This window comes from Lissotriton vulgaris, chromosome 5, assembly GCF_964263255.1.
Source record: "Lissotriton vulgaris chromosome 5, aLisVul1.2, whole genome shotgun sequence".
Classification (NCBI taxonomy): Eukaryota; Metazoa; Chordata; class Amphibia; order Caudata; family Salamandridae; genus Lissotriton; species Lissotriton vulgaris.
Window position 1 is genome coordinate 982,872,842 of NC_141693.1, and position 22,254 is coordinate 982,895,095.

General features: G+C 42.8%; 1 protein-coding gene across 4 annotated transcripts in view; it reads right to left on the reverse strand.

The window, feature by feature from the left end:
- Window positions 1-22,254, reverse strand: part of EDRF1 (erythroid differentiation regulatory factor 1) — a 346,290-nt gene that overhangs the window by 33,294 nt on the left and 290,742 nt on the right. For all 4 annotated transcript variants that reach the window (XM_086922577.1, XM_086922576.1, XM_086922575.1 and 1 more), the window contains 2 exons: window positions 20,705-20,820; window positions 14,580-14,731 (listed from right to left, as the gene is read on the reverse strand). In XM_086922577.1, coding sequence (XP_086778703.1) covers window positions 14,580-14,731; window positions 20,705-20,820 — 268 coding nt within the window. The remainder of the gene's footprint in view (window positions 1-14,579; window positions 14,732-20,704; window positions 20,821-22,254) is intronic.

Consider the following 22,254-nt stretch of genomic DNA (forward strand, 5'->3'; position numbering starts at 1 on the left):
CAGAAAACAAATCTTTGCACCAACTTTCTGGAGCTCCTAGACTCATATCCAGTGATATCAACTGCTAAGTAAGTACTCTTTTTTATTTAAGTCTTTCCAAACAACAGTCACGGGTTAAATCAAGAAAGGAACTGTCATCCTCCGATCACTCTGGGGTCGATAAAATGAGATCTGTGAGGACATCAATCGGACAGACGCATACGCGCTGCACTATGAGCAGCAGAATACTGCATTATTATTGTTTGCTTTTAATCTGCATAGTCATGACAGGATCTTTAAACAGTGTCCCTGCAGTGCCCAGAATATGCCTGTGACAACAGAAGCTTTTCACGAAACAGATGTCGAGTCTGTGGCACCAGCTGCTTGCTATGTTCTGAAGGGCACATTGCGATGTTTTGACGCTCAGAGATTGCTTTTTTCTACATCGGTTGAAATGCTGCAGTCATTAACAGGATCCATGTAGGCTTCAGGAAATTGTTCACTTTCTTCCCACAGGGTGGGTTACCTGGCCGCTAACACAGGTTTTCCTACTGCAAAGATCGGTTTGTACCTTGTAAGAAGCCCTCTGTGCAATGCCAAGGCAAGGGGGATTTTGGGGATTCAGTTATACATCTCAGGCTCCCAGTGGAGTGGAGAGCGGCTGTACCCAAAGTCTGGTGCCCACCATACGCAAGCGATTCTGAAGAACTTCCAACCAGAGATGTTTTAAGGAATGGACAACGAGGGTTCGGGCCCTGATAGAGCCAGCTCTGTTCTACAGAGGGACTTACCCTGTTGGCATTGAATAATTCTCAAACAGATTGTTTTAAATACCTTTTCCTTAATGTATTTTAATGCGGGTGGTGTATGAGTTTATTGCAAAAATTTTGTAGAGAAATGTTGTGTTTATGTTTCGTGCAACATCCATTAAAAGGTTCTTTTAGATCAAACCAGGACCTCATACGTTCGAAATGGGAGGGTGTCACATAGATTATTTGCAGTCATATTAGTGAGCTGCTGCTGTGTTACAATATTGAAATCACACTACCACTATCTCTGAATATTAGGTGTAAACGCATTTAGAATTTAGACGAGTGTGCCTGTGCATTCACAGTGACCTGGCCAAAAAATGCTTGGAAGAGCTCAAATTGGATCATAAATGCAAAGCTGATCCGAACAGGACCCTCTAAAATACGTTTGGCCCAGGAGCCCCAAAACCCTTCAGATGTCCCTGCCTCCCACTAACCTGAAGCCCACCACAAAGAAATAAACTGAGCGTGTCAGGATACATGAAGCGGGTGACGCCTTGTGTGAATGTGAAACAGTACTTGTCTATGTGAATCTATAGGAGCGAAGACATCCGTATATTGAGTTTCTATATCATGTGCTTGCAAGACACTATGATGCAAAAATGTTTATTTGAACATCTTGAGAAGGATTCCAAATATTAGTTCAACATACTTCAAAATCTCAAAAATATCAGATTAAACACCTTTTTAGGGCCTCGTCAAGAGACAAAGAACCACTAAAATTAGCAAGGAAAGGCAGCTTCACACTTCAGCATGTCAGTTTCACCCCCAGCATATTGAATTGATAATGAGGCACCTTTAACACATTTTAGGACTACAAATCACACTCGTGTTGGTATTTAATCACACTGGGAGGGACAGAAGGTTATGACACCGGCCCGCTGGATTTCCATTTTGCTGGTGGAAAAAAATACAACGCTAAAACATAATTAAAATGGAATGTATGCGCTGCAGGCAGAGCCTTCAAGATATTACTAAATTAAATAGCAGATGAACGATCAGAACATTTGATAAGGTAGCGCAAATAAAGAATAAAGATCTCCAGGTTAGACTACATTGCACAATATCACCCTCTGCGCCTATGATGCACGGTGACAGTGCCGAGAAAGAATGAACTGTCTACTGTTAGCCAATTACTTCACACATTATTTATTTAAATGGGTTCCTTGTCGAGTCTGTGGATTTCATGTATTAGTACTGCCACCTAGGGGAAACCTCAAGAAAGTTAAACAGCTAAAAATATAAACCCAGACAGACGATTCAATCTATTATTTATCACTTTGTAGCCCTTAGCCAAGGCCGATACCGCACATTTGTGAGTATCTGAAAGAACCTACAAGCGCAAAAATACAATTACGTTTTTAAATTCCTCAGGTTGAAAAGGACTATAGCCCAGTTGCGTAAAATACCAGAAAACCCCTACCTCTAGGGTAGATTTTTGTAGGAAGTAAAGTTACGGAGAAAAGTGGGTAGCCTTGCAAAAGGTGTGGAACATCCACAAACTTTCAAATTGGAATTTTAGATTTAATCGCAGTGCTGAGAATGAACTTCTACGCAGGGAAAAAAATTCAACGGTGTTAAAAAAGAGAAAAAGTAAAATATGCAAATTCCCATTTCCACAGAATCTAGGTGGATTTACAGCCTCGTTAACAATTGCCTTACGTAAGGCAAAGGGTGGATCCTGCAAATCTACTGTCATAGTTTTCCACGAGTGCGCACTGGGCAGCAGTAAATTACTTCAATCACAGGAGACCAGATCAGGCGCTGGCTGTCTGATTATTAGGTCTCGGCTAGCCGCGCGGAAGCGCGTCTCCGCCGAGATCTTTTGTCAGCGAGTGTGCTTCCCAGGAGACACCCCTGGCCGCGCGCATGCAAATCTAAACTGGCACGCGCATAAGTACGAGCGCTGCGCGAGGCTCCCACACAACACACGCATGCGCATACATAGAAACAGAAGCGCTCACGCGCGCACATACATACAGAACCCCCCCCACTCATACACACACACACACACACACACACACACACACACACACACACACACACACACACACACACACACACACACACACACACACACACACACACACACGTGCACCGGCCCCCCCCTCTCCCCTTTAACTTACTGTGGCAATCTGGGGGACTCCGCTCTCCGCACCGGCAGGGAGAGTTGACGCTGCGGCTCTTGGTAGCTCCTTTCCCGGGACTCCCTCTTGGTCAAGGGAGCCCCGCAACACGTGTGCAACGTCCTGTTGTCGGCCCCGGGGCTCTCCACGCTCGCAGGAGCCCCGGGCCGCTCCACGCATTTCCTCCGCCTGCCTCCTCTTCCGGTTCGGATGCGGCTCCGCCCCCGTCACAGGCGACCTTGCCTGACTTCCGGTGCGGCCGCGGCGGAATTCCGGGGGCAGTAAGAGTTATTTTATATTTGGCTGCTAAATGAAAGCGTGTCCATCTGCATGTAGACGAGACTCACAACGCCACTCTAACAACGACACTGGCTTTTGTTCTGTTTGCCTGTTTAGTTCTAGTTGCTAGTGCAATATGTAAGGATGGGATAAGCCATTCTGTCTTATTTCCGTGCTGTGTTGGATTAATTAGATATCTCTTTCTCAAGTGTTCACAGTGTTGAGCTGGTGGAGAGATTTAGCGTGTTGCTTGGTGTCTCTTTGTAGCATGTTTGCTTTGAAAGGTCACGTGTGCTTTAAACTCCTGGTTTGCTGTATCCATTTGGCCATGTATTTATGTGAGGGAAGGTCGTGTTTGCTATGACTACAGTACTTGGTTAGGTAATGCTCTGTCTTTATAATCTTACTTCTATGTATAAATACTGTCATACGCTTGTTTTGACTGTGAGGAATTTGTGCTTTTCTTTATTTGTCTGTATCTATTCCTCTTTGGCTACAATGGGGCAGTGTTGACATGGTCCTGCCACCCTTTGTAGCTGCAGTGTATGGCTTTGCACTACATTAGTCAGTCAGTCAGTCAATTATCTTTATTCGATTATTAAAAATCATAAAAGAACGAGCATAATTACATAACAGCATTTCATCAGAGCACAAATTGTTACAAAGTTAAAACAAACAATCATTATTTTAAAAGCACTAAAATCACAATAAGTCGTACAAAGATATTAAAAATGATAAAAAGATAAAAAAGGGGCTTATTAAAGCACAACACATTCGAATAAATGAGATAAAGAGGAAAATCATTATTCAGAGATAGGGTGCCTATATCTTGTACGGTGCTTATTTAAACGTGCTCCTGCGACTAAGAAACTAGCAACAGAAAAAGCTACTTTTACGTTAGGGAGGAGTTGCAAGAACAACAGGGCTGGTTTTACCTGGATAAAGCCTTGATTACGTAAGATTGGAAGCAGGTATCTTTTTCTAATCTCAATATAATGTCCGCAAAACATGATAAAGTGAATCGTGTCCTGTGTGGAAAAGTGGTCACAATCGCATGGTTCAGCATCATCGGGTCTATTCCAGGTTCTAAAATTGCCCAGGATAAAGTGAATCAAATCAAAACGAAATCTCGTTAAAAGGAAACGATGATAAGAATTAGTTACCAGGAAAAGGTATGGTTCCATTCCTGGAACAGATGACAACATACAGTGTTTCCTTACCATGGGTTTTTTTATCTCTGTAACTTCCCTCTCCAGGGCATATAGATTCATCAGGATATTTTTAAATGATTTAAGGTCTTCGTGAGTTATCACATCTGGAGATGAAAAGAGTTCCGGACGTCCAGCTAAAATTAGCTGCGTTTGTACGTGTCTTACCCACGGGATGTTAAGGGCTCTATCCAGGGCTAAACAATCTTTTAAAATAGTATGATTTAAAGTAAGCTCATGGTTAAGCCAAGTTTTCATCCAACCAATCACTGGGGCTAGTTTTAAAATGTCAGATATATAGCCCAATCCTAGCTCTGTGTGCAGTGCAAAGGTCGAAGTCGATTGGGGGACAGAAAGCAGAGATCTCAGGAATTTATTTTCTACTTTCTGTATTTTATCGGAACTAGTATATCCCCAAATAACAGAGCCATACTGGGCAACGGACAAGCATTTTGCTTTATAGACTTTGATGATGCTCTCCATGGGACGGGCGCCTAGTTTTTTAGCAAAGCCTAGCAGCCCTGCTGCCGCTCTAGCAACAGCGCTGCTTTTGACTAAATGCTGAGGACCCCAGGTGCCCTTTTCGTCAAAGGTCACTCCTAAGTATGGAAAGGAAGGGACTCTCCTGACCTCCTTACCAGCACAGTAAAATGTTTTCGACTTTCTTTTCCTGCCTGCGGCTCCAGCAATCATTATATGAGATTTCTCTGTATTGATTTTCATGTCCAGCGAGGACATAAAATCTCCAAAAGATAGGAGGAGTTTGTTTAACGCTGCTCCGAAGCGTGCCAGGAGAACAGCATCGTCCGCGTACAGGAGGACAGGTATCTTTGTCTCGCCTGCACGCGGAATGTCAATGTGGGATGTTGCCATGACTGCCTCCAATTCATTAATGTAAAGGGTAAAGAGGAGGGGGGCAAGTATACACCCTTGCCTAACCCCCCTCTCTGACTTAAAGTGACAAGTGCATCTTCCTTCCCTAGTTACTCCGACCGAGGTCACGAGGTCCTTATGTAGCTCAGCTAGGTATCCAACCAAAGGGGGGTCAAGGCCCATAGCCAAAAGGATCCTCCACGACTTTGCCCTGTTGACCAGGTCAAAAGCTGATGAGAGGTCCATAAAGGCCATGTACAGAGAGCCCCCCTTGGCGGTTACATATTTATTTAAGATTAATTCTAGATTTAGGCACTGATCTAAGGTTCCTCTTTTGGCTCTTAAGCCATATTGTGCGTTAGATAGGGCACCCTTACTTTCTAAAATCAGGGTCAGTCTTCCTAAGAGGACTCTTCCCAAGATTTTAACACTTGAGTCGATGAGAGAAATTGGCCTGTAACAGGCCGGATCTGTCCTTTTTTAAAAATTGGTACTATGGTCGACCTGGCCCAGCTAGAAGGAAAAATAAACTCCCTTGTAGCGTTAAAAATGTTAGTAAGAATCTTTGAACTTAGTTCGGGAGCACTCTTAAAGAAATCTGCGGGAACCCCATCGGGCCCCGGTGCCTTTTTACAGAGTGTATCGTTAATTGCTTTTTTCACCTCATCTTGGCTAAAAGGAGAGATGGGAGTTATCGGTTGTGTGGGAGGTATTTCACATTCTAGAGTAGTGTGAGTACAACTATAAATGTTGCTAAAATGTGTCACCCACTGTTCATCTGGAATAATACAGTCAGCTCTCTGATTATCTAATCCCGCGAAGTATGGGCGATTTATAACTGCCCAAAATTTAGCACTATCTTTCTGTGTTTCAGGCAATAATAAATCACTCCAGGCCTCGTTTTTAATCTCAGATTTCCTCGTCCTGATAGCGTTATTAAGGAAACAATACAATCAAGCTATCAGCTCTCTGTCTCTAGGTTTATTTTTTAGAGCCTTGAGGAGGATTGAGTGGGCCTTGGAGCAGTTTGTGTCAAACCATCTGGGGCCCTTGAGCTTTTTGGGCTTTGCCTTTACAGTCAGATCTAGATTGACCTGGTGGCAAATAACATTAAAGGCCTCAACCATAGTGGCGCTAGAGTTCTTATTATCTAGACAGATGGCGACCTCCCCCTCAACTTTAGCCAAAGTTTCCTGTAAGAAGGTGATTGGGGTAACTTGATCCCATTTCAGCCTCCGATTCTGATCTCTCAGAACAAGTTCTGTCGCGCATAAAGCGTCGATCTTCCTTTTTCCCAAGACTCCCTGAGCTATAATCTCTAAAATCACAGGATTGTGGTCGCTAAAAACTGTAGTTTCTACCTTATAATTGATTACTTCAGGCAGAATACTAAGAGATAAAAAGATATAATCTATAATTGTGCCTGAGTCATTGCCCACATATGTCGGCAACCTCGGACCAGTAGGACGACTACATGATTCATAAAGGTTGAAGGTAGCTAAGAGCAATTCCAAAGCCTCACCGCGTGGTGTATGTTCGAAATGCGTTGGGGAGGAATAGGAGGAGAATTCCTCAAGTTCCCTGTGGCAATCCACATGGCACGGGTGAATATTAAAGTCTCCCATAAGGATCACCTCATACCCGTGGGCACTGTTCTCACTGTGGGTGGACAGGAATTCCTCTAGGGTTACCAAATGCTCGATTGGAGTTTGACTGACAGGAGAGTTATAAAAATTAACAAATAAAATGGGATGGGAATTTGATGAAGTTAGTTCAACCGCTAAGCAGTTTTTGGATTTGGACTTAATATGTCTAGGTTTTCCTTGGACATCTAGTGAAATGTATATAGCCAAACCCCCGCTTGCTCTTCCTGCTTTGCTGGGGTCTGCAGGTACATTAAAATAAGAAAAGCCATCCAAGGCCAAACCGTCTGACGTTTCCCATGTTTCTTGAAAGGCAAGAATATCATAGGATCTAATTATGTCCAGCCAGTTCTTGTCATTAAATTTGGCTCTAAGGCCAGCAATATTCCAGCTCATGATTCTACAGACCCTAGCACCTGCAGAATACTGAACTGACGGACCAGGAACAGGCTGGGGTCCTTCTACATCACTATCTTGTCTTGGCAAAAGTCAATCATTTTGATCCATGAAAGATAACGGCGCATAACGGTTAAACAGTTCAAGTGGCTGTGTAACTGGGTTAAGCAGTAATGGTTGGTGGCGATGAGCTGCTGCATTGTGCCTTGAATCTTGCCCCCATCTGAAGTTAAAGTCCCAGTTGTTGTCCCACCCTAGGGCAGGAGTCCTTGGGTAAGTAACGTTCTGCTGTTCCCCATAAAAGAATTTTAAAGTTAGGGGAACCACAGTACCTCGTCTTCGTTGGGGAGGGAAAATGTTTGCAAGAATATTCGGAAGAACATCTTGATTTGAGAAGCTCACTGCCACACAGTCCCCTTTAAACTTTTTGCGGCCGATTTCCCAGCCAGGGAACCCTGGTTGCTGACTTAATTACACTTGCCAGGTGATGCTTTCCCCCTGGTGCTAGCCGCATGTTACTAGTTAGCCAATGTAGGGCTTTGCTGCAAAGAGAAGTGGGGCTTTCCACTGTACCCCCTTCCAGCGGGGGGACATTTGCGAGGACTAAAACCACGGGTGTGGCTTCGACTATGAATTGCAGGGGATCCGTTGGATGAGCTTGTGCTTGTGCTGGGGGAATAATGACCGAAGGAGTTGGGTCTGTTGGAATATTAACTAATATGGGACCCTCATTAATAGCAGTCAAAGTTGGTGGATGTGGTGATGAGTTCTCCCCAGGCAGTTGATTTCCATCTCCATCACCCACGTCGCCTCCAACAACATTTCCCCCAGTGTTATTGCTCAGATGTGTGACTATCGTAGTTATATTTTCAACACCACCTGCAACCAAATTATGAAGACCACCCAACTTCTTAACCTCTGCTTGCAGTTTATCAATTTTGGATATTAGAGGTTTGATAATAGTGTTGATTTTTAGCTCGAGGAGATCTGCAATTTTTTCAAAAAAAGCCTCCTCAAAAGAGTAATTTGGTTGATCCTCAACACTATTCGCTTGTTTAGATTTTGGGGTAGTAGCCCTCTTCCGTCTTGTCCCTGAGCGTAACCCACCCCGCTTTGGAGGATACTTAGTGCATAGTCGTTTAGGCCTGGCGGCGTGCCCTATAGGAGACTGCTCGTCCGCAGAGACACAAATCTGTTTATCTTGATCAAATTCAGTATCAATGTCTGTGTCACCCTCAGCCTCAGCATTTGGTCCCTCAGGGGCCGGGGCTACGTTATCCGGTGTGCCAGGTATTCCTTGGGAAGTAGTATCAGTAATAGTGACCACACTATGAGCTTCTTGCAGCTGGGTGTCATCATTCAAGATAGATACAGATGTAGATGGGGACAAACATCGCAAATCAGGGGATTGGCTCAACCCCAATGACTCCCTCCTTTGCATATTTATCTTCTTGACAGTCTGAACAAGGTAGTTGTCAATAGTGTTTAGCGGGACTTCATCAAGTTTTTTAGGCATAGTTGGGAGTTTAAGCAATATTATTGTTGTGAAAACAAAAAGAACAGTTAATAGAGTCTTGAGAAAGCAAGACTTACTTGAGGGATGGTTCGCAGATATATTTCCTGCAGCGTTTCTGGCCCTGCCCCTGCCTCCTCCTGCTGATGAGGGCCGTAGAGGGCCCGCCCTTTGCCCGGGCTTAGCCCCGGGCGTCCCGCTCGCGTCCCGCGACGCGGGTGTTTGCCCTGCTTTATGGGGCCTTCGCGCTATCTGTGCGCGTCACACAACGCGCCGCCGCGAGGCCTGCCGGGTGTTGTGGTTCCCGGAGCGGCGGCGCGGGTCTCTGTGGCAAGATGACTCTCGGCGGTGGCGGCTTCTCCTTCTGCTGTGCGGCGTGGCAGGTAAGTGTTCAGCGGTCTCCCCCGCTCTGCCGGTGTTTGCCCTGCTTTATGGGGCCTTCGCGCTATCTGTGCGCGTCACACAACGCGCCGCCGCGAGGCCTGCCCGGTGTTGTGGTTCCCGGAGCAGCGGCGCGGGTCTCTGTGGCAAGATGACTCTCGGCGGTGGCGGCTTCTCCTTCTGCTGTGCGGCGTGGCAGGTAAGTGAAGCACTCTTCATCTGCTTACTCCAGTAACATCAGGCTGCAACACAGTCCCTCCTCTGCACAAGATCAATTGCTTTGCCTTACGCGTTTAAGACATTAATTTCGTCCTTGTTCACAGGCTGAGCGGCAAAAAATAAATGGTAGAGATTTAGGATAACATCACCAGTTCCTTTAATTACCCTCAGTTACGGGGTCACATGATCACACATTAGCATTCTGGGATCCGTAGTCTCTATAACACCAGAGTGCATCATAAAACTCACTTTGCCAACTCAAAATTAGTACAGTTCAATACAGCCATTAGTGGGCTTCTCGTACATGGCAGACTTTGTTGCACATCAATAAACTCCCCACAGATGGACCGGCATAAGGCTCCTTCCGTGAAGAGCCGATCGGACCGCTTTTGCTCATTGCGGTGGTGCAATCCCCCCAGCAGAGCTGGCGAGTAATTTATCACGTTTCACAGGTGCTCAAAGCTTTAGGAAGCACTCTCCATCTGCTTACTCCAGTAACATCAGGCTGCAACACAGTCCCTCCTCTGCACAAGATCAATTGCTTTGCCTTACGCGTTTTAGACATTCATTTCGTCTTTGTTCACAGCCTGAGCGGCAAAAAATAAATGGTAGAGATTTAGGATAACATCACCAGTTCCTTTAATTACCCTCAGTTACGGGGTCACATGATCACACATTAGCATTCTGGGATCCGTAGTCTCTTTAACACCAGAGTGCATCATAAAACTCACTTTGCCAACTCAAAATTAATACAGTTCAATACAGCCATTAGTGGGCTTCTCGTACATGGCAGATGATATCATCGAATGATTGTATTAGTTTGTTTTATAGGTTACATAGTGGCAGGTTTCTACTATGTTACTTTCATCCCTAATTTTGTACAGCCTGTATCCATCTAATTGGTATAAGTGTTTACAAACTGCATGTGCTTCTAATGCACCATAGGTTGGTAGAGGTATTGAACATGTTATAAATCTTTGTATTGAAGAGTAACTCTGTGTGCAGGTGGCAGTTGACTTATGCTCATTATGTTCCACACAATTTTTTTTGGTACTGCAGAACATGTTTCCAGCAGGGCAAAGATTCTACATACGACATACTAAATATTGTAGCAGCCTTGAGTAATTAGATAATCGTCTCAGAATGACAGTTTCTACTTAACATAGAAGTCTGTATGCACCAGGTGCTCACAAGTTTTGCATAGAGTGTACACAGTTCTTAGTAGGTACTTTGTAATACTCGGTGCTGTATTTCTCATGAGAGTTTCACTGTCTACAGTGTGGTACAGAGTAAACTCTTTCCATAGAGTAAACACTATTAACAGTACCCACTTTTCTACACATATCCACTTCATTTCTCAATGTAGGTTTAGTAACTGTCAGGGGTTTGATACAGGTAAAGAGTGTCTGTAGTAGAGCATTAGTTATGCAACAGGGCTGGACTATCTGGTAGAACGTGGTTTTCCTTGAACATTTGTACACAGATTGAACAACGTGTGCAGGATAGGTTAACCTTTCATATCTGGATCACAGTCAACATGAACTCGGCTACCCATAAAGTTTATGGTATAGGGTCAATGTTGTAAACAAAACAAGCTTTCTTTACCTATGGGGAGTTGTATGTATGATAGCAGATACTTCATATTAGTCTGAGCTATTTTGCACTTACTTTCATAGCTCTAAGGTATACTCGTTTAACCCATTTACCTCGGCGGACATTCTGCCGTGGTGCGGGCGGTCTGAAGAGTAGGCGGTACTGCGTCGGTCAACGGTGCATCACCAGGGAGGAAGTGCTCATGTCGGCTGAGCATGGAACGGGTTAAAGAGCAATGTGTACAAAAGAAGCTTTGATGAAGCCCTCAGTGAAGTCATCAATGATGTAATTTGAGATATCAGTGATGTCATAAATGTCACAGAAATTGCCATGAGTGAGGTCATAAGCAGTGCATTGCGGGGGTGCAAGGTAGTTAGCTCGGCTAACCAGAACTGCGAATTTCTGCGGTTGTTTTTCGATCAAAGGGTCACTGACAAACCAATCTAACTAGAACGTTCCTGTAACCTTTGCCACGTCTGCCTTTAACGTACCACCAATTGGAAATCCATTACTGCTTCTCTGTGTTTGTATGCATTGTCACGTTAAAGCCAGACCAACAGGACTTGCCAATTAAACAGCCATTACCACACCAGCATGCCTTACATTGTTTGGAGAGAAATCAAAAAGGCACAAAAATCTTCTATGATTGATATATCATTTTTTGAGTGCTTGGGAGAGGGATAGGTTTGTAACGCAAGCATTTCAATCTGGTAATCACAGGCAACGTCTCGTCAGGGCTGATGCAGAGCGTGCTGAACTCAAGCCCTATTTTAAAAGTTTTCAAATGTCCTCCTGGGTAAGAAAGAAGATCTGAGCCTAGATAATTTGGTGGGCCCCGTTATCTGCAACCATGTCCTTACTGCCTTTAAAATAAAGCGTGTTGTCATTAGCATCACTAGGAGAAGCAGTAACCCATTGCACAAGTGAACCATGGAGATTTTTTTATCGGATCTTACAGGATAACATAACATAACAGGTGTATTTGTAAAGTGGCCGATTACCCGTAGGTATCCTGGCGCTGAATAACAGATGCTTATTGTTACCCAACTCAATGGTACTCATTTTATCGACCGCAGATGGATGAAAGGCTGAGTGGACCCACTGGGATTAGAATCTGTGACCATGAGGTTGAACACAGGCCCCTGCAGTGGCTGCTTTAGTCCACTGAGCCACCAGACACAGAATGTTTGAGTACCACATCCTTCAGGAGCCTACATCTGACTGGAGAGAAAGCAATGCAAACAGTTGTTGTACTGAAGATGAATTGGGAAGACCATTATGAGAGGAAGGGTTTAAGTCACTGAATGAAGCCTGAAAATTAGCCTGTGGCAACCAACGTATTATGTTGTAAGGTGCAGAGGTTCTTTAAAAGGAGCGACCAGGCAGCATTTCTACACCTAGTAGATAAGGTCTGTTTTTCCCCATCTTCTTCAATAGCTTCTGGCCGGTCCTGCACCATCGATACCCTTTGAATGTTTGTAGTCGGGTTCTGCAGCTCTAGGCCAAACCCTGGTCTTCTTCACTGTGGTATGGTATTCTAATACTAAACCTCAGCCTTTCCCCTTCCCAAAAGGAATACTGCTATGTTAGGATTGTCTATGTGATTTTCACCGTGGCTACCAGCTCATCTTTAGGAGCTCGTCCTGTCACTGAAGCAGATGTGTTTTTGTTCAACGGTAAAGGTAATGCTAGAAGGGAGAACAGGTTTGTGCCTCTACTTGAGCGCTGATGCTGTGCCTGGAGAAGTTTGAACGTAACATGTTAATAATTATATTGATCCAAGTTAATCTTTGGATAAAACATGAGTACATTTACAGTGTAACTTTGGGTATACATTACAGTAGGGATTTCAAGTGAGTTGGGCGTATAATTATTACTCTTCATGTAGTGTCGGTGGTGGTGCAGTATATCCAAATATTTGTGTGAGAATTTAGCCTGTAAAATATGTTTAGAAGCCTTTTAATAATCAGAAACCGTAGAAAGAAAGGCCAAATGTATATCTGTTAGTAAGGACTTTAGTGTGCCCGCCGACACATATCCCAGGTTCATGCACTTGGTACATGGTGCATTTTGGTACTAGATGTACACAGTATGTGCTACTACAGGCAAAAACATTCCCACCAGTATGTCAAGCAACCTGGAATCCCAATCAGGAGGAATGATGAGAAAAGAACTGGGTCTTGAAACTGTGCTTGAGCCTTGACGTAGTATGAGCTCATAAGAGGCATACATCTATGGCAACGCCGGATCTTCCCATAGCCATTCGATCGTCCCTGCTGACCACTTGCAAACTGCAGTTAGATGTGGTATCTTTTCCCAAAGGGCGTATATGGTTCAAGACAATACCTTGCTAAAAGGTAAGAAAGGGTCCCATATTTAGAACTCAAGCTCCAAAGAGTGCACACATTTGCACTGAATATAAGACACCTGAGGTGTTTAAGATTCACTGCTCTTATTCACAATGGAACTAAATGAACCAACCTCTGAGATGGAGAGATTCATGCCAGTACAGGGCAACCCTATGGCAACGCTCTTTACACAATCAATTGTGTAATGATTGAGGAACAATTGGTTTATGTATTTAGAAGAGGCAAAAGTCTTACTAATCGCCACCACACTTAGCCTTAAAAGGATGACTAAAACAAGTAGATTTCCCTGCATCTTTCGCCTGAAGAAAGAATTGAGATCCGACGTCTCTCACTCAATGAGATACATTGGTCCCAAAGAAAACCCAGGATCCTCACAGATTTGGCACCTGCAGCACTGTAAGTAGGCACAATGAATGCAGAAACAGAACAGTGGGCAGAGTTGACAAAACCACACTGGAGCATGAAGCGCTATTACACTCAATTAAGTGCTTGATGCCAATTGGTGGAGTAGTCACCTTAGTAGGCTGGAAGCAGGATATAAGAGGCGCAACTATAGTGGCACAGTTCAACAAAGAAACACTTACAACCAAGGCTTCTGACACTGAAGGCTGTAACTAAATAACTGCAGCAGCGTCTGTGTGAAATCTACCAGAACAGATTGTCTTTTCGTCTACCTGCAGGTTTTCCAGTTATCGCACAATTCTGTCCCAGGCTGAAGACTGCAGATTCGCCTTCAGAACCAAAGTGTGACACCACTCCAAGCCAGATCAGTGCTTCTTAGAGGCTTACAGAAGATTTAGAATTTGCCCACTTACTATAGTTATTCGTCTTATCCTCTGAAGAGGGTTCTGATGGTGTCCTGGTCCTTTTCTGGAATTGCGGCTGCTGAGAGGAACACCACCAGTTAGAGTGGTGGAACTAGCACTTTTTCGAAAGAGCTGGCAGAGAGCATCCACACCTATATGACCAATGGGTGGCCATAATCGCTCTACCTTTCGTTTACTTCAGAGCTTTGGTAGATAATTCATTGTATGGACTGCACGATTTAGTCATGATGATCACAGGAAATGTGCACTGTAAAGGAGTGAGGCGGTGAAATCATAAAACTAACAATATTTACAGGAGTAAAGAACTATGTAGATTATCAAGAATGTTCACAGCTATGTTGACATACTTTTTAAAATGACTTACCTAGATTTCTTCTTATTTGCTGCCAGCAGTTTAATGAACTGAAGGAGGAGGAACGATAAACGGGACTCGAATATAGTGACTAGTTTTACCACTTCTTCCAAGCTAAGATTGCCACAGGAATCATTAGACTGCACACTGCCTTCAACAGAAGCCTACAAAAAACATTTTAAATCAAGTGATCAACATCTTCCGTAGGGCTGAATTTGCATTTGTTCATCATTGCCACAATCCTACACAATCAAAGATAAAACGTATATTGGTTAACTTACTTTAACACACTGTTGTTATCCTGGGAGACCCTGGACATGAACATGTTTTAGTCTAGCTAACAGATGCTTTAGTTATAACAAAACCGCTTTGACCCTCCGAGCATTTGCAGCCCACTAGATCAGAAATCTAGTTAGGTATGCTGAGTCCATGGTAAAGAAAATGCAAACTTCACAGTACACCCTTATGCGCTGTCTTATTTGTGTGGGTGGTACCTAAATCTCCCACAACAGCTTTAACAAAAACAAAAGGCTTACTACCAATGTCAGACATATTGGCTTTGCCAAGGATTGTTTATTTTCATGTTTCCCATAATAAACTGGTAGCACGGATTCTCCATAATGATTTATTTTGCGAATACTAGCACGGATCAACACATTTTGCTAGATGATGTTCCAAAGAAATGGTACTTCAACATTAATTATAGTTTAGTGAAACATGTTTTCCTCGTTGTGTTTTTTGTGTACATTTTATTTGAAAGCAAGGACTCATCAATCTTTCTTTCAAACGTGTGCAAATATTTGCATCTAATCTGAGCGCATTCTGTGAGCATTATACTTAGCCTCATATTGTTAAACTTTTCAAACGTGTGTAGATATTTTCATTCTGGGGCTGCTGTCAGCAGTTCAGTCTAAGCTTACACCATTTCATTAGAACACACACCCTAAAAATAAAGGCTTTGCATTAATGAACTATAAATAAAGTTTGAACAGCATTCACTTATGGACACAAATATTACCTTAACTGCAAACAATGGCTTTTCCTGATCCATCAAGTGGTACTGTAAACTGGCAGGCAAAGGGTTTGTGCTGCAGGAAGTTGGGCATTCTTGTCCCCAAGACAAAATAAACATGAAACCTTGTTGTCCTAGGCCCCAAAAAATATGTTCTAGAAGGCGGGCTATCAGAATTCCACACCCCTGACTCTATATAATAATTGATTGATATCAATAATTCTGACATGCACCACACCCACTTTCTGAGTTTACTGCCCTCTATACTTCGATTTAACAGGTGTTTGCTGCAATGGGTCTGTAAAAGGAGATGTGAAGCACATTTCCTGCTTCTGACTTGCAGCAGCTTCTAAAATAGCCTGTTTAAGAGACAGGGGTCCTTTAAGTGTTTAAAATTACTGCAAATCACAAATTATTTTGGCGTTTGTGTCATGGAGGTTGTGTTTTGGGTGATGTGAACGTATTGTTGTTACTCTAGTCTTGAAGAAAGAGGTTGGTTTTTATATGCTCTGGTCTTGTTACTCTTAACTTTTTTAAAGATGAAGTCTCTTATAAAGAGCACCTGAAACACCACTTGGATGTCTTTGTGTGCCATTTAAAAAAATATATGTCACAGCAAAACTGGAAAACATTGAGTAAACTAACTAGTAAAACATTAATATCGAAATTGTAAAGAAAGGATTGAAGAGAACTCATTACATCTGGTATTTGTGGAAGAGATGTGTATTTAAATTTCACCTGAAAGTGTCAAGCATGGGTAAAATTTCTGATGTTACAGGCTAAAAAGTTCCAAGTCACGATTGAGAGATTTTTAAGTTTTACCTTCTGACCAATTCTTGTAACCACAGATTCCCCACCGTCAGAATATCCAAGTCATCAGACTAGATCCAGAAAGTTATCCCAGCATTGACTCCTGCAGGTGGTACAGTGGCAATCTTGCAGGCCCCAGAAGCGAGGGGACTGAGCCGCAAATAGTGTTCTGATGTCAGTTCTTCTCTTTCAATACCATTCAACGTAGACCTGCTCTGTTTTCTGATGACTCTCAAAATAATTTAAAGCCAATGGATGATGTTTCAGCTAAAAATGACAGGTTTCTAATGATGCCATGAGTTCAGAAAGCAAATGTCTCACAGACCTGAACAACCTTTGCCTTGGGTGCATGGGCTCCAGGAACTTCCAGAAGTCATGGGAAAAGTGTAACATCATGCACCTGAAAGTTAGCAGGGAGTGGGTAGCCTGGCTGTATCTCCCTGAAGAGAAGAGGTGGTGTTTGAAGCTGTAGGCCCACTCCAAGTCATGGAACCACTCCTGATCACGAGGTCGGGCCAGAGCAAAAGTCCCATTCTCATTCAAAGTCTTCAGGTAAGTCGAAAACATACCACAAACACAGGAATGTCAATCTGGGATCAATTCCATTCCACCACATGATCTCAAATGAGAGATTGGGAGGGTGACACTCAAAGGGTCCTGCGCCTCCAGTGTCGTCTGACACTGATCCAGTCCCTCAGCTAATCCTAGCATGCCCTGAATTTATTTCCCAGGCCATTCTCAGCCGTGCAGTAGATGGAGGCTCCTCTTGGACCTCTCAACTGGCTTTGACACGGTTGACAATGACACTCTAAAACAAAGACTCTATGAAGCCGGCATAGAGGGAACTGCTCTGGACTGGATCACGTCCTACCTTCAAAACAGAACTAATGTCATCCATTCCCCACCTTTCTCGTATAAACCGTACTCCACAAAAGCAGGGGTCCCTCAAGGTTCTATCATCTCGCCCAAGCTTTTCAACATCTACATGAAGTCATTACCTGAACTGATCAATAAATTTCACCTCACATGCTATAACTATGCAGATGGCACGCAAATACTCCTTCAACTGGAATGCCCCAAAGACATTTGAAAATCACCAATTTTCAGCTGTCTCAGGGCCGTGGATTAGTGGATGACTTGGAGTCATCTCAAATTGAATGCTTCAAAAACTGAAATACTGACATGTGGCAATTGGAAACATTACAACCCACTTGCCGCATGGCCTAATGAACTGGGATCACTGCTTAAAGTATCAGAGGAAGTAAGAAACTTCGGAATGACCATGGACTCCAAGCTGCCGATGAATGCCCAAGTGGATAAACAGCAAGATCAAGCTTTGTCACTATAAAAACACTGCGACAAATTTTCCCTCATTTGGGATTTCCACACAAGGTCCAAGCTACCATCTCCCTTGTTCTTTCCAAACTCTATTACACCAATAGGCTCTACCACGGATCACCTTTAACAACCATGAAAAGATTACAACGGATTCAGAACTCGGCTGCCAGACTACTTTTGCATATCAAACCGCGAGACCACATCTCCCCTGCCTTGAAAGCCCTGCATTGGTTACTGGTTGCCAGAAGATCCATGTTCAAGCTGCTTTGTATCACCCACAAAGCAATACATGAAATGGAACCACTCTTCCACAGGAATAAAATTAACAAAAGCATTCAACAAAGGAACTTCCGCTCTAAAGGAGCACCTCGCCTCAAAATCCTACCATACAAGAAAAATAACATGGGTGGCACATCTTTCTCTGTTCAAGCAGCCAAACTGTGGAACTCTTTACCCCCCAACATAAGGTCCACCAACAACCACCTTATCTTCAGAAAACTACTCAAAATGTGTCTCTTCCTCACATAAGCACCATACGCAAACAGAAATTTACAGCATATCCCTCTGTATATAAGCATTTGTTTTCACTATAGATATGCACAGATCTTTGTGTACTACTTTGTATAAACATGTAAAATAATTATGTTGTTGACAGAAAAAATAATAATAAATAAATAAAAATCATCTTTGGTCTACATGTACATACTTCCATTGTGCATCAATGTACCTTCCTTGTACTGGATCTGTGTGTCTTACTTTTCTCCTGAAAAAGCCTATCCAATGCACTACCCTATTTCTCATCCTGTGCCTCCTATCAATATCTTTAATCTACATATACTTACCTCCTTTATGTATCTATATACTTTCAATGTACTTCTGAAGCTATATATTTATCACTTTCTTCTAATTTAGCATTTTCAATGCATTACCCTATTTCTCAGCCTATACTTCGCTCAATATATCTTCTAGCCCAACCTTCTGACTCATCTCAAACTTCTTTCTACTACTCTTTCCAATGTACTACCTCTCTCATCCTATACATCTATCAATATATCCTCTACATCCACTCATTTATCCTAAACCCCATACCACTACTATGATCGCCAAAATAACCCTTTTTTAGGCTCTCTCCCGCTCAAAAAAATCCTACACTCTTTTATCCCTCCACTATCCTTTTCAATCAAGATTAACAGGCTAACATGCTCACTTCTCAAATTCCATATTCAATTATACTAATTCACCATTAATCCTTTATTGGGTTCCAAAGTAGTGTGATACTTGCCAATAAAGAGTCTCAACACCCCATCAGGGTTACAAGTGCTATATAAATGCAAACATTTTTCCTTTTCTACCCCTCCCCAACCCTTCTCAATCCAAATAACTGACTAACATATCCACCACTAAAATTACTCTGTTTCACCATACTAATTCAACACTAATCCTGATGGGTTCCAGAGTAGCGTGCTACTTGGCAGAAAAGCACTTCAACACCCATCAGGGGTAGCAAGCTCTATATAAATACAAACCTCTTTCCCTCTTCTATCCTGCCACCTCCCTTCTCTACCCAAATAACTGAATAACATACCCACTACTCAAATTACTTCATATTTTACTATACTAATTTTCAACACTAATCCTTCATGGGTTCCAGAGTGCCATGCTACTTGGCAGAAAAGCACTTCAACACCCATCAGGGGTAACAAAGTGCTATATGAATGCAAACCTTTCTTCCCCTTTTATCCCTCCACTATCCTTCTCACTCCAAATAATCTGACTAAATATCCACCACTGAAATTACTTCATATTTTACCATATTAATTCACCACTAATCCTTTATGGGCTTGCTGAATAGCGTGGGTCAATACGTGTTATATAAATACAAACCTTTTTCCTCCTCTATCCTTCTGCTATCATTCCAAATCCAAATAACTGACTAACCTAGCCAACACTTAAAATGTACTTGCATATTTCGCTATACTAATTCAACACTAACCCGCTATGGGTCACTGAGTAGCGTGCTACTCGCCGAAAAAGCGCTTTGACGCCTCGTCAGGGGTAGTAAGCTCTATATAAATGCAATTACAATACAATACAATTAAAAAAAGACTGTGAGCAACAGCCAGTACAAGGCATTCTGGCATTTGACATTTTCTGACTTCTCAAAGAGACAGTCTGCATGTTCAATCTGGTTTACAATGCCACCCATTGAGCTGCATTTTCCCTCAAGTTTCCATGGTTTCCCTAAGCAGAAATGCTATGATTTATGATGAAGTGTAGGTTTGAGATAATGTTTTCATTTAATTTGAATACAAACACTTCAAAAAAGATAAGCTCAGAAAGGCTACTGGGGGGTTATTAGTTTTTAATAATACCAGACGTGCACTTAAAAGTTTTAATTTATGTGAAATTCAAGTATTGTGGAATCCCCACATGCAGGTGGCAATATTATAACATGCATAACCATCAGTGACAATGCTGTATTCAAAGGCTGTTGGAATGTGGTCAGCTACTGAAATAAAAAGTGCTGCCTTTTGATGAGACAGTAGTGGTATTCAGCAGCCATCTTGGGATTTGAAGGGTGGTGCCAGAAAGGGAAGAGAGCACAACCTTGAACCTGGCCAGCTATGCTAACACCTGTAGCAGGGATTCAGTCTAGCGTCCTCTGTGGCATACTCTGATCTGCATTATGTCACTTACTTTAATGCGGAACAAGCATAGCAACATCCAAAAACCAAATCAGTTTGTTGAATACATGATTTTTGAGGAGGCGCACTTCATTGCAATATACTAAACAAATACAGATCCATGTGGCACAAACTTAATACAGTTTTAGATCTGAAAAGTGCAAAACACTTAGCATCTCAAAGTAATACTGAACCTGCCAAGCATTCCCAAGCTATACATCTGCTGTTCCTTTACATCCCAAGTTTGTGCCATAAATGATAACCACATATTACATGTATCACATACACATTACCTGTAGAGGTTCTTCTTTAAGTTCCTTCCTAATAAGCTGGAAAGCCGGCTGAGTATTTGCCATAATGTCCAGAGCATGAGAGAGTGTCTTTAGCTTTCCAGCACTGCTATTTTGACCTAAAACGGAGAACACCTTCATAAATACTCAGAAATTTATAAAAACAGATATAAATGTGTGCCATTCTAAAACGCTGAAATAGAGAAATAATACTTTTAAATGTCAAGGCCAACAAGCTTTAACAAATAAATGAATTGAGCCCAATTCACAAAACTTTCCACCCGTGTTGCCAAAGAGCTGGAATTTCCATTTGAGCACACAAAATTCCCACATTCAAGAAATAGGTATCGATCTTTTTTGGGGTACGAGTTACCTACAACTGCGAAAAGTCCGATGACTGACAACATTTTCCACTGTTTGAAGTGTCATATAAGGTGTGGAAAATTGGATATACCATGGATTGATAAGGGACATTTTTGCAAACGCCCTCTTAAGTCGTATTTTTGTGGGTATTAAAAAGCCACAAACGTGATCCTAGCATCAACCTCTCACCTCTGATCACTCCACAAGCTTTTTAGTATTAAGGAATCTTACACTCATACAGAAAAAAACACTGTATGATGGGTGAGGTCCAGGATTGTTTTTTGGTTACCAATAGGCTTAGGTTTGTATGAATAGAACATTCCATTTCGCCAGCACACAGAGGTGGAGAGGCCATGTGGTGTTTTGTTAAGGTTTTTTTGTATTGGATTTTATAAAAATATGACCTATTTTTATCTTTAAAATGAACCAAAACGAAAAAAAAAACAATCTATGGAAACCGAGATATGAATTTTTAAGGATTTAGCACTATATAGCACTAGAAACCTATAGCGCCTATTGGGACATCTGGTTGCGCTAGACTGGGACAAAGCAAAGTTTCAGGCCAACCGCGATGGAGCCCTGTGTGGCTTCGCCTCGCAGTACGTCTCGGTCAGTTTTTACCTTCTGACTTAGAAATCTTTCAGCAGCTTTTCTTCCCGGGGTCCCTCGAAGCTCTCAGCCCGGCCGGATTCGGTGAGGGTACGTCGGCTTGGCTTGTGACAAGTTCCTGGTCAAACTTATGGAAATCAGACATCCAGAGCTTTCCAGCGGGACGAACCAGGGATCCAGGCCGGCCTGCGGTTGAAGTTAAGCAGCTTGGCTCTTGCGCCGGTCCCGGTCACCTTTTCTACCTTCGGACTAAGAAACCTTTACAGAGCTTTTTCTTGCGGGGTCCCTCAATGCTCTTCATTCACCAGACTGGATTCGGTGAGGGTTTGCCGGCTTGGGTTCTAGCCTACTTCCCGTCAAACTCAGGAAGTCGGGTCTCCGGAGCTTTTCAGTGGGACGAACCTGGACGGCAGGACGGCTCGCGGTTGAGGGTCGCTGGCTTGGCTTGCCAGGTCGAGTCAGTCCACTTATGGAGCTTTTTTTTTCGAAAGTTGTTCCAAACTTCAGGAAATTCTTCCTGAAGTTTCTTAAAGGGTCACAACATGTCCAAAACTTACTCCAAGGGTCTGGAAGCTCTAAGA